This window comes from Phascolarctos cinereus, unplaced genomic scaffold (genome assembly GCF_003287225.1).
Source record: "Phascolarctos cinereus isolate Bilbo 61053 unplaced genomic scaffold, phaCin_HiC Scaffold_7;HRSCAF=346, whole genome shotgun sequence".
NCBI lineage: Eukaryota > Metazoa > Chordata > Mammalia > Diprotodontia > Phascolarctidae > Phascolarctos > Phascolarctos cinereus.
Window position 1 is genome coordinate 150,503,849 of NW_027556180.1, and position 12,951 is coordinate 150,516,799.

General features: G+C 39.9%; 1 protein-coding gene across 2 annotated transcripts in view; it reads left to right on the top strand.

The window, feature by feature from the left end:
- The window catches only part of FARP1 (FERM, ARH/RhoGEF and pleckstrin domain protein 1), a 338,317-nt gene extending 325,745 nt beyond the window's left edge, over positions 1-12,572 (top strand). For both annotated transcript variants that reach the window (XM_020963963.2, XM_020963962.2), the window contains exons 25-27: positions 5,171-5,278; positions 7,501-7,652; positions 10,881-12,572. In XM_020963963.2, coding sequence (XP_020819622.1) covers positions 5,171-5,278; positions 7,501-7,652; positions 10,881-10,962 — 342 coding nt within the window. In that variant the 3' untranslated portion in view covers positions 10,963-12,572. The remainder of the gene's footprint in view (positions 1-5,170; positions 5,279-7,500; positions 7,653-10,880) is intronic.
- Positions 12,573-12,951: the final 379 nt, after the last annotated feature.

The following is a 12,951-nucleotide window of genomic DNA, read 5'->3' on the forward strand; positions in this document are numbered from 1 at the left end:
TTATTATTTATTGTTAAATAAACATCATTTATTTATTGGTAAAGGGAACTCCCAGGTCAGCAAACTCCTTGTACCATTACACGTTGGCTCCTTCCCTGGCAGTTTATAGTCTTAGAAGGTTGCTTAGAGCATTGAGAGGTGGTAATTTCTGGCCCAGAGTCACATACCTAGTATATGTCAGAGGCCCAATTTGAACCCAGATTTTGCACACTTCTGCTACTTTATTAATTCCATTTAATCTCATTTTATATAGTATAAACAGACACCCAGAAAGTGGTATCTAAGGGGTATTGGGGGGCAAGGGGTACCACTTATCCTATAGGATGGCTTTAGACTGTTTTAGTTAGCATGTATTATACTCATAGAGCAGTTTGCCTGATTCATTTTGTCCCTTATGCACAAATGGATCCAGAAACTGGAAGATATATAAACCATTTTGTCTTAAAATGAAAATCTGGTGAGGTCGATTGCTTTTGTAACTCCGGGTCTACCCTGGAGCCTACGCTTGGATGCAGAGAAGCAAGCAAGCTTGACTTTTTGTCATGTGCTGTGACACTGATCTTGGAAAAGTGGCTACTAAACTATGAATCAATTTCCATTCAAGAGGTGATTTGAACATAGTCTTTCAAGTTATGTTCTAACACCCACAGTCTTGAAAACTTGCCCACATGTTTGCTTGATGAAAGTCTTGTGGGTGGTTTTGTTCTTCCCCCCTTAGAGGTAAACACTACTCACCCTTGTGTCAAGAGTTGTTTGCCAAAGCAGTTTATAAACTATTGGTCCTTTAACCCAAGAGAAGTGGATCTGGTGCCCCACAGGTTAGCAGCAATGCCCAGCCTGCATCATCACATTCCATCCTTCCCAGTTACCCCCTATATCTAGGAGCCACCCTTTCATTTTCATCCTTTTCTTGGTGTGACTTTCTTGTGGGCATTAGGGTTTATTCTTGTCTCTGTGGCTCTTCTTCCCTTTTACCATCTCTCCCCTCTCCACAGTTTTCCGCCCCTTTTCGAGGTTGTCCTTCGTGGCCTGTTGAGCTGATCAGTGGTCAGCAAACTGTTTCCATTTCACACCTCTGCAAAGTGCCATTTTGTGAAATCTTCCAGATGAGTGAGGTAACCACAAAGGAAAAAGGGCCTGCTTATGTATAGGGAGGAGAAGGGAAATGGATAGCTGTCTTATTTTTTTAAAAATGAATCAAAATTAAAAAAAAAATCTTACCTATCTGGCTAAACTCTAGGAAGGGGGAATATTTTGGGGAAGAGAGAAACCATGATCTGTTCTTCCTCATGCCTTTGCAGCATTTGAATGCTAGAAGCTGGCTTTTGTGACACTAGAATTTGAGGGAATCTTTATGGACTCAGAGCCAGTGGGGTCAGGGGGTTGAGTCCTAAAGCTAGTACAGACCCTCTGATCAGAGTAAAGTGGCATCCTGAGATACACCCTGTGGTGCTTCAAGCCTAATTCCATTTAAATAACAAGTCCTACTGGGCATAACTCTCCTTTCCTAGATGGTAGAGGTGATTTTGTACAATTATGGTCATGAATTATTTAAGTGGCTCTAAGGCATTTTAGAAATCTCTTCATGAAGATGTCCTTAGCCAGTCAGGAAGCACTGAAAAATAGGATTCATAAATGACTGCAGGAGTGTTTCTGGTTTGTTACATACTCATGACTCTGATTCCAGGCAACATTTTCTGTGAAAGGCCCATTTTTCTCATGTAGCTTTGTCTTCATGCACAAACATGTGAGGTATTTATTCTAGGCATTACAGATGGCGTAGTAGCATAAACAAAGGGGATACTATCATAAGACATATTCAGAAGGGTAGTGAAAATAGTTACAATAGAATTGAGGGTCTTTAACATTGGAAAGTTTGGTAGAGCCTAGGTTATTGTGGACCTTGGATGTCAGACTAAGGATTTTGGACTTGATCTCTTGACAAATAGAGTATCCTTGAAGAGGGGAGAGTTGACATGATGAAAGCTAAGGAGTAAATCTGACTGTAATGTACAGGATGGATTAGAAAAAGAGTAGCAACAGGGATACCGGTTAGGACAGCGTATGCTAGTTTTGTCATGAATTAAAAGTCGCCTTGATATAGGTCATAGCAGTGGAAATGAAAAGGAAAAGATGGAAGCAAGAGATTGAGCAAGACTTAGTTACTTATTGGATATGGGGAGCAAGGGAGAGGGAGGAAGGAATCAGAGACATCAAATGATGATTAGGGAAAGGAAATTCGGAGGAAGACTAGTTTTGAAGGGAAGATAATGGGCTCAGTTTTAGACTTGTGAGATGGGATATTCAGGTACAGCCATCCAGTAGGCAATTGAAAATATAGGATCATTGATTAGAAAGAGGTCAGGAATAAAGATGGGAAAAGTCATTAGAGTGGATGATCTTCCAAAGGAAAGGTTGTTCAGAGAGAATTACAAAAGGGGCAAGCACTGAATCTTTGCATGCAGACACATTTGCAAGCGAGAAGATAAAATAGGAACTTGCTGGCAAAAAAGTCAGACGTGTCATCAGAAAAGTAGGAGTCCCCTAGTGCAGTGTCACTAAAACCAACAGACTAAACGTTGCACATGAAGAAGAGTGTTTCATGATGTGAAGTGCTGGGCAAGAGAATGGGCTAGAAGAAGATCACTGGATCTGATGACCAGTAGACATTTCATTAGGATGGTGAATGGACAAACTGTAGGCTTTCTGGTTAACTGCTATGAACATTCTGGCTCATCTAAGTTATATTCTGTATTAGTTCGTGATATATCACAATGGGAACTTCCTATTACATGCTTGTTTTAAAGTGAAATTGATAGAAGGCTTATGTCTGTCTCTTAACCAAAGGAGCTTTTACTCTTGAATTACCCAAAGCACCTCATTTTCCAGAAGACTCACCTGTAAATGGTGAAACCCATCATATGACCCTCCCCTAATATTTCAGTAATACAGTGAGTCTGCTATATACTGTTATTTGATATTTAACCTTAAATTCTATAGGATCATGGCTCTTAACCTGTACTCTAAAAGGGGTCAGTGGAAAGATTTCAGGGGGTCCATGAATTTGGATGGGGAAAAAATTACATCTTAATTTTCATTAATCTCTGACTGAAATGTAGTTTATTTAAAGACACTATTCTGATGAGGGGTCCATAGGCTCCAACAGAATGCCAAAGGAATACAGCACAGTAGACTGGAAGTCGGGAGAGTCGAGTTTGAATGTTGCCTCAAGATACTTAATAGCTGTGTGATCTTTGGGCAAATCACTTAACCTTTCTCAGCCTCAGTCTCCTTGTTTATAAAATGGAGATCATAATAGCAGCTACCTCACAAAGTTGTTGTAAGGATCAAGTAAGGTACCACATGTTAAATGCTTTGCAAATCTTAAAGAGCTATAGAATAGCTATCATTTGGGGCAGCTAGGTGGTGCAGTGGATAGAGCTCCAGCCTTGGAGTCAGGAGTTCAAATCTGGCCTCAGACACTTGATGCTTACTAGCTATGTGACCCTGGGCAAGTCATTTAACCCCCATTGCCTACCAAAAAAAAAATAGCTATCATTTGTTGTTATTACATGACACAAAAAAAGTTAAGAGAACTCCAATTCTGGATCTCAAAGGCCACCCAGTCCAGTTTTCCCATTTTATAGATCAAAAACACTAAGGCCAGGGGAAGTTAAGCTGGCCAGATCAAACTGATGTTAAGCATCAGAGGTAGTATTTGAAATCTAGTCCTCTCAACTTCAGGGTCAGTGCTCTTACCTCTCTGCTGTAGCTATCAAAATCTTTTTTCTAGGTAACATAAAATAGCCACTTCATCTTAATGCTCTTTAAACAAGTTACCAAGTATTTTCTGCTTCATCCTTTCATGGCCCGTTTGGGGAGGCGGGTGTGATGGGGGCTACCTACCGTACATTGCTTTTCAACCACCCCGGTTACCCATGAGTCACACGGAACAATGCTATGTCATTGTTAGGTAGAAAACAGATAAAGTGTTACTCTATCTTCTTAATTCAAGTTGTGGGAAACACAGAGCCGATTATGCGTATCTGCTTTCTTCGGCCCTTGCCCAGGAACAAAGGACTCAAATGGCCATTTTCCAAGGCTGAGGTTTGCTGCCTGTTTGACTAGCTCCCTTCTCAGGTGTGGAAACTCCATGCTGAGGGTCATTTCCTGGTTCAGGCAGGATTTAAACTTTCTGTTCTTGGGAGGTTCAGAGTGAACCTTTTCATTTTTGCTGACAGTCCTTCCAGCTCCTGAAATAAACCCCCAGATCTTTGCCCTTGGGCCAGAGGAGCAGTCTCCCACACTGAAATGACTGTTCCTCAGGAGCCCTCTCTTTGTCTGAAAAGAAGAAAACTAGGCAGCTAAACAAAGAGGCCCTAGGAAGGTGTCCTCCCTTGGAAGGGAGGGCAGGATGCTTAATCTCTACTACTCAGATTTTCCAAGGGGAAAGGAAGGAAACTTTAAACCTCCATCTCCCGTAACTTTAAAAGCAAGGGCAGGATCTCTTTTATTCTCTACCAAATGAGCAGTGCCTTTATTCTCCTTGCTTTTTCCCCATACCTATCCAGAACTGGGAAGCCCTGAGCAAAGTTTAGGAACGACCTGTCATCTGGGCACAGCTACAGTGAACGGCTTTGCTCTTGCTGCTAAACACTAGATGGCGATAAATAGCTGTTTAACCTTTACTCACAACTGGGCTGTCAGGTCCTACTGCATAGTCCCTTAATGAAGAATGCAAAATGCTTACATTTGAAGAAATGTAAGACTTGAAGAAAAAATTCCAAGCTTGTTGAGGGATGATTGAAGAATTAATCATACTAAGCTTATCTAATTCCACAAGGATTTCTGCATTTAAAGAATAGCAGCAGATATTTTTCCCCCCTTAGGTTATAGACAATCTTCATTTAGAGGAAAATTAATTTTTCTAGAAATACATATATATATATATATATATATATATATATGTATATGTATCTCACACCAGGAAAGGCTGGTGGGTCATTTGTGGAAGTGTTGGGGGGGGGGAGGTATGAAATTTCCTTTTACATGGGGTTTTGCTTCTTTCCAGACAAGGGTTCTCAGTTTTCAGTGTGTGTGTGTGTGTGTGTGTGTGTGAGAATGTATGTATATATGCTCACACACCTTTTCTTGTTATTCTCCATTTCAGAATCAGTTATCTGGGAACCTGTTAAGGAAATTTAAAAACAGCAATGGATGGCAGAAGCTCTGGGTGGTATTTACCAACTTCTGCCTGTTCTTCTACAAATCACACCAGGTAAATACCTTGTGTGGCTTGATAAGCTTGTTTCTACAATGGGATCGAATCAAGAAAGTGCATAGAGATCTGGGAGTTATGCCTGTAGGCATGGGATAGAACTGAGTCCAGCCTTCAATAGACTTGGTCATGAGCTGCTTTCTGAAGCTTTTCCAGATTTAAAACTTGCCTCATGGCTTTTTCCTTCTAAATATGGCTTCCACACTGCATTTTGAAGCTAGCACTCCAGGAAGCCTTCCTGAAAAATGGTAGTGGATTAACTCAAACCTGTAAATCAGGGCTGTGCATAAAGATTTGTAAATGAGACAAAATGTAGATGCTTCTAACAACTAATTCAAAAAGCATAATAAGGAGGTCAAACTATGACAATGGGAATGGTAATTAAGGGAGTTGTATTTTGAATTAATGGATCAGTGACCCTGGGGGGGGGGGGTGTTTGCTTTTTTCCCCTGCAAGGACAGGTAATAACCCATTCTCCAAGATATTCTATGTATCTGTGGACATAGTGAGGAACTAAAGTGGGGTCACTCGTACTGTGGAGCAGTACTGGTTATTTCAGATGGGTGGAGACTGGCTCTCCTTTGGTCCAGAGGCAGACAGAGGTGATCCTAGGCAAGCATATGCAGACTCCTAGATTGTATTCCCAGGGAGAGTTTCTCTCTTGTCCCTCTGTACCCTAACGTAGTTTGGTGTCAGGCCGGTTTAATCCAAGTGACATCACCAACTGAGAAAGCCTCAGGTTAACATTTAGGCTCCCAAGTTTTTAAAGACAGCACTATTGAAAGCCCATTTCATGCCAAGGCCCAGTGACAGGATCAGTGACTGAGCATATCAGTGTTGGGCTGTTACTCAGGAGAAGGCCTCTGAGGCATGTAAATGGCTCAGCTTGGCATTTTCATTTCCATTAGAAAGCTAATGCAACATTTTTGCTGCTAGAATGAAGCTTTTGAACATAGAACATAGATTCGAGCTTAAGTGTTGTCCCTGGAAGACACCCAAGGAGAAATGAGGGGCTAATTTAGGGCCAGGTAATAGGGAATTCATGCCTTAGAATTTTACAGAATAACCTGGGGCCTTTCTTAGGCAGCTAGATGATACAATGGATAGAGGACTGGGCCTGGAGTCAGGAAGATTTGAGTTCAAATCCAGCCTCTGACACTTAAGGACTATATGACCCTGGAAAAATCACTTTATCTGTCATACAGTTTTGTCATCTGTGAAATGGGGTTAATAATAACACCTACCTCCCAGGGTTATTATAAGGATAAAAGAATTAGACATTTATAAAGTGCTTTGCAAACCTTAAATGTGGTTTTTATTATTCACTCAGCTAGGGCCCAAGAGTGGAAAAAAAAAAAGAATCAGGTTTCACTTATAAAAAAAATTTAGATATAGGTGACATCAATTTAAAGTTTACATCAAAGGTAGTCTAACACAGTAGTGTTAAACTGAAATAGAATGCATATTGACTTAGCTTTAGAATGTAATGTTGTCTATGTTTTATTGTATTTTTTATTTTAAATATTTTCCAATTCCATTTTAATCTGGTTTGGCCTGTACTATGGAGTATTGTGGGCCACATATTTGACGTCTCTAGTCTAAGGGATACTTTTGTCCAGGTTTAAACACAAACTGCCATTCAAAGTCATGTCCAGGTGTCCATTCCTGCCCCAAAGTGCAGCACATGTCCAAACATGGAGCAGCTAGGACACCAACTTGCCCTACTCTTAAGACTCTCATTTTCCTGTTAAGCATTGTCATAGAAGAGGAAGAGGGCAAAGGGCAACCAAGAAAGATCAAACTGGTTCTAACTCCTCAGTGTAAGCTTCTGGACAGTATCTGAAGTTAGTGCATAGGTCAAGTTTTCCAAGGGAGAATGGCATCAGTCACTTTTATGTGGGTTTGTTCATCTTAGAAAAGAGTTAGTCGATTAGGGGCAATTATTATCCACCTTGGAGGAGAAAAGAGTAATTATTTAATTAGTCCCAACTGTCAGAAACTCTTTATGGTTAAGTAGGACTGGGTGGACCAGTTAGCCGGGATTACATAGCTATAGATGCTACCCCCAATCTAATACAGTTGTAGAGAAGTTATCAAAGGGTTCCATGGATTAACCAGTGCTGATGAAAAAACCGTTACTAAGGCTCTAGAGACAATTTACGAGATGCTGGTTGAGCTGACATCTGACTACTTTCAAAACCTGTTCTACTCATTATTTCTAGGACAATCATCCCTTAGCCAGTCTGCCTTTATTAGGATATTCACTCACCATTCCCTCGGAATCAGAGAACATTCACAAAGACTATGTGTTCAAACTACACTTCAAGTCCCATGTCTATTACTTCAGGGCTGAGAGCGAATATACATTTGAAAGGTAGGATTTTTTGTCTGTCTGTACCTTGTTTGTTAAGAGCCAGGCTTTCCCTGCAATGATGGAGTTAGAGCTTCTTTTGGCTACAATAACTTACTCCCACTGTACGTCATCATGACTCTGTGCGCTACGTTTCACATGCAATAATTAACTTTATTTGATATGGATGGGAATAGTCCTATCTAATCATCAGTCTAATGCTAGACCATACTTTAGTTCCATTTAGAGCCGCCGAAAGAAGAATCCGCTAAGTGAGTAATGGCATCTGTGCTTCATTTGGTACAATGTGGGAGAAATCATGTTATAGAAATCAAGTGATGTTTCCTAGTATGAAGCAAAAACAAACTGTGTGGGTGAGGTTAGTGTAGGACACTAATTCACCTAAACACTCACAGCTACCAAGAAACTGTTATTTGAACGGGGGCCATCTTTCATCCGGGTGCTCAGGATTGCATTTGCCTTTCTCATGTCTTTTCCCTTGGCCTCCCTGGGAATCTAGTCCCAGCAGTAGTTCCTTGTGCCAAACGAAGTAAATGGGTGAATGGAAATGATGGGGGTGGGGGAAAGAACTTGCTAATGATGGTCTGATGCAAAGAAAACAAAAATCAGCTTCTTCCTCTGGTCAGAGGGTACTATAACCAGAAAAGAAGAGGCGATCCAAGATATCTGAGAAGAGATAATTGATGGGGGAGGGAAAAGCAGTACTCACCTGTTTATAAATAGTTTTCATAAGCAAAGGATATGAAATAAATTTGAATACTCAGGTTGAATGGCTAGTGAAAGAAAATATATGGCTTAAGTAAATACATTATAAATGTGTGTGTCATATAAATGTTGCTGATAGCATAGGAAAAGTCGTTGATCTAAATTTTAAGGTTAAAAAAAAAGCAACTAAAACTCTAGATGACAGTCCAGAATGTAAAGTCTAATCTTGCACTTGGAATTTAGGTTTACAGATATATATACTCTCATTCTTATGTCTAATAAATAATTTGGCAAATGCTAATGGAGACATTCCTGCAAAAGGAACCTTTGGAGTATCCCTAGTGCCATGAAAAAGAACGAACCAGCATTTTTTCTTCCCAAAATGCACCACCCAGAACGAAATGCAGCATTCTGAATGGGGTCTGATGGAAGCACCTTAGGACCATCATGTTTCTTGTTCTGGACAACATGCTCAACAACTGATAGCAGTCCACTGAGCCTCCCAGATCTTGTTTGTGAAGATGATTTTTAAACATTATATAATGCAGGGTATCCTTTTAAGTTTTACTAGTTTATCTAATGAAACTAAATAGGATGATGAATGTGAAGTTTTACATTGTCACTGTCAGAAGCTTACACTCCTTGTTATATATCTAGTTCGATCTTGTGAAATCTTGACTGATTAGCATTCTCTTAACTTTGTGGTATCTGCAAATCTGACACATGCACCTTCTAGGGATTCATCCAAATCACTTATAGAAATATTGAACAGTACAAGGCCAAGGGCAAAACACTCTATGGGAGACTTCCCTCCCAAGTGGTCATTCATTCACTTAGAACCATTCTTTGCAATGGTCATTCAGTCAGTTCTGAATCCTCTTATGTTATAGCAGCATCTTACTCACAAACGAATGCATGAGATGTTTTGCATAAAAGCACGTATCTGTGTCATGCTGTCAGAAACAGAAGTGAAGTTAGTCGAGCGTATGACCTGTTCTATGAAATTATGCTTCCCTTTTAAAGTGCTCACAAACCACCAACCTTTTGTTTCAGGATTTTGCCCCAATTCAAGTTTACTGGCCTTTAGTTTCCGTATACCAGTTGGTTTTGGAAAATCAAGCCATCATTTTTTGCCAGCTCTCCCGTTTTCCAAGATCTTTCAGAGGTCACTGAGAATGACTTGGCAATCACATTTCAGGATGGAGTTAGAGAACCCTCTCTTTTGGCTCCAAAAACATGAGGTTTCATCTATCCCTAATATTATCTTTGTTCTCAACTTATTTTCCTTGGAAGAGAAAAGCAATATGGGAGCCGAGAGATCCAGCCTTTGCACCCACCTTGAGCATTGAATGGTCATTTACTTGCTCTCCCTCTTGCCTTTTTTTCCTTGAACTTAACGGCCAGCTTCACTTTGGAGCTTCCAGATTCTCTTCTTACAAACACACTCCTCTGGTGGAATCATTCTGTTAAGTGCCCTTGTTTTCATCTTTATGATCTGAGTTGGTCTGTTTGGTTCAGAGTACACAGAGTACACTCTTCAGGCAATTTTCCCTTTTTTTACTCAGAATCACATCTCTCCAGAATTTCATTTTGAAAGTGTCACAATCCTTTGGAGTAAAATTCACCTGCAGAATACTAGGTCATGGAATTATGCCACATGCTTTCCTTGAACTTTTGAACTGACCTCCCCAAAACAGACTATATCAGATTTTGCTCCCCTTATTACAAACTCTATCATGTAAATTTGTCCCAAAGTTCCCTTTATTTCTCCTTCAGTAATTCCAGAATGACAACTCCTTTTTATCACTTCTACTTGTAGAAGGATGAATCAACAAGCCTTTATTAAGTGATTACTGCGTGCCAGATGCTGCAGAAACAAAGAAAGGCAAAAACAGGATGAAGGATGAGGAAAGAGAGTTTTTGATTTCCTCAGTTAAACATAGATTTTTCAGTGTCAAGTGGTCAAAGAGACTATTAAAAACTAAAAGGTAGTTTATTTGAATTCAGTTTAAAATATCAGCTTCTTGTCACTTCTTTACCAAAGTGACATGTAGCTTGTGATGGATTATTGAGTAAGAGGCATATACAGTATAGGGTTTTAAACTACTTAACTATAGCTGGATATGGTGAAAAAACAAAACAAAACACATGCTTAAAGACTCTGAGCTGGAAAGAGACCTTAGAGGTCATACCAGATCTCTAAGAACTTTCTAGCTATAGGTCCTACACTCTAGTCCATTTCATTTTACAGATGAAGGAAGTGACACCTTTGGATGAAGGTTGGCTACTTGAATCTTCATCTCCTAACTCCAAATACAGTGTGACTGATCTTGAGTCAGACACATCTGCTTCTAGGTTGGAGCAGATTATCTCTACAGTCCCTTCTAGAATCCCATATTGATTCTTCATTACCGACACTTGCCCACAGAAATCATCAGCATAGTTAAGATTGTGTGGGTTGGTTAAAAAAAAATTTTTTTTGGAACAGAAATGGGAAGAATCTAATCTTTTGTTTTCCCCATCTAGGTGGATGGAGGTGATCCGGAGCGCCACCACCTCTGCCTCTCGAGCTTGTGTTTTAAGTCACAAAGAATCTCACGTGTATTGATGGCAGAACACCTACATTTCTCGTTCCAGCGGTTGCTGCTTTTCTAGAGGACGTTTGAAGTTAATTTCTCCTGTATTAACGAAGCCTAGTAAAATTAAAACAAGTGGTTTTGCAGCAACTCTTGTCTGTCCCAGCAAAACTGTTTTTTAATCTAGTCTTTTCAGCTGTTGACTCCCCATCCCAGTGGTAACAGAACCCCACCACCTCCTGTCCTGTGTGGCATTCTGTGGGTCCTTCCCTTGGTGTGCTGTGTTTTGTTTTTGGTTTTTTAGCTTATGCCAGTATTAAAATATCGTTCTTAGAGTGCCAAATGACATTTCCTTTCCTCCAAGATCGCACCTTAAAAAGCAGTACAAATGTACCTGCCCCCTCCCAATGAGAAACGTGATCCCATGTGCAAGTGCTATTTCTTTTTCTTAAAAAAAAAAAAGGGAAAAAAAACTTTTTATTGTTTTGATTAGTAGACTGCATTTTTAAATGTAATAATGGCTTTTTCAAAGTGTATGATACATACACGATAGAGGCAGTCTTACAGTAAAAGGAGGTCATTTTCAGATTTTGTTTTTCAATCTTTCTACTTTATTAATCAAGGAATTCCTACTAATTTTTCTATTGTTATAAAAGTTTGCAGCACACAAACAATATTTCACTTTGGGGTTTCATGTTATAATGAGCTACTCACTCTGACATTTATCACACCTTTGTCTTGGTGCAAGTTGACCAAACTGTTTACCTGTTAATTTTGAGACGTGATGACTATTTGCAAAATGTAGTTTGTTTTTTAAAAGAGAAACAATGAAACAGAAGTCCAGTGCAATATTATTTGGGCTATAAATGTACTGTGAATGGTGTGTACAATGGGAAGATATTAAGCTGTGGTGTTTCGCTGTTTGTTTCACAAGCATGAAAAATACCTGTATGTCATTAACCATGGGCCACTTGTGACATGTTAAGTTATGAAGAGTGTTTTTTGTTGGCTTAAGTGGATGCAGAAACACTATAAAAGTAATGGTACTTATTCCCCTTCCCCAGGCTTTCATTATTAAGACCTATATCCTACTGAAAAGAATTCATTTAAAACGAAACATTCTATGGGCATACAGATTGTGATAGTCTCTTCATAAACAGGACTCTGCTTTTATCTACCCTTTGCCCTGCGGTCATGGGTTATTAACAATAGTTTGATATTTCATGTGCTGGACTGTTGGTATCCACAGGGAACTGGATGCAAAGATAGGCTGCTTCTGAAACATCCATTTAAATATTCACACTACAAAAAACATCTATGACTGTTCCCTTATGGGCTTAAGGCCTTTTCTAATGCAAGTCTAAAAAAACCACAGAAGAGCAAGACAGCAGGTCAATTAACACACCTCTCTTCCCCCTCCCCCACCAGCCTAATTGATGCTGCCTAATTGAGGATTCAAAGGAATGAATTTTTGCTGGAATACACAGACTTCACGGAGCTGAGGCTGGCTTTGATACAAATGGAAACTGCAATTTTCAAATGGACTGGTAGCTTTAGACTTGTTAATCACTTGCCTTACAACATGTACCAGACGGTTTAAAGTACTAACAACAAAAGGGAATAAAATTACCTCACACCACTACTGAGCGTACTGCAGTTTGAAGGCAATACAACTTGTCCTTTTGTTCTTCCTCCTCCCTCTGATCTGGGGTGGTGGGATTATCACCCTGCACACTGCAATTTCCTTGCCAGGGAGGAAAACTCAGTAAGAAGGCAATACTAGAGTCAAAAGAGGATGAACTGATGAGGTTAAATATACTAAACTGTAAGCAGTCACAGGGTAAAAGAGTAATCTCCAATGTCAATGCCACCACCATAAGAAAATCGGGAGCAAAGGAGGTGAAGATACCACTTCTCCCTCTCCCCCACTGCTTCTTATTACTGTGTATACTTCTCCCTCCATCATTAAGCTATACTGACAGGAAAACCCACAGAGCTAAAAATGGGACTTGAAATATCTT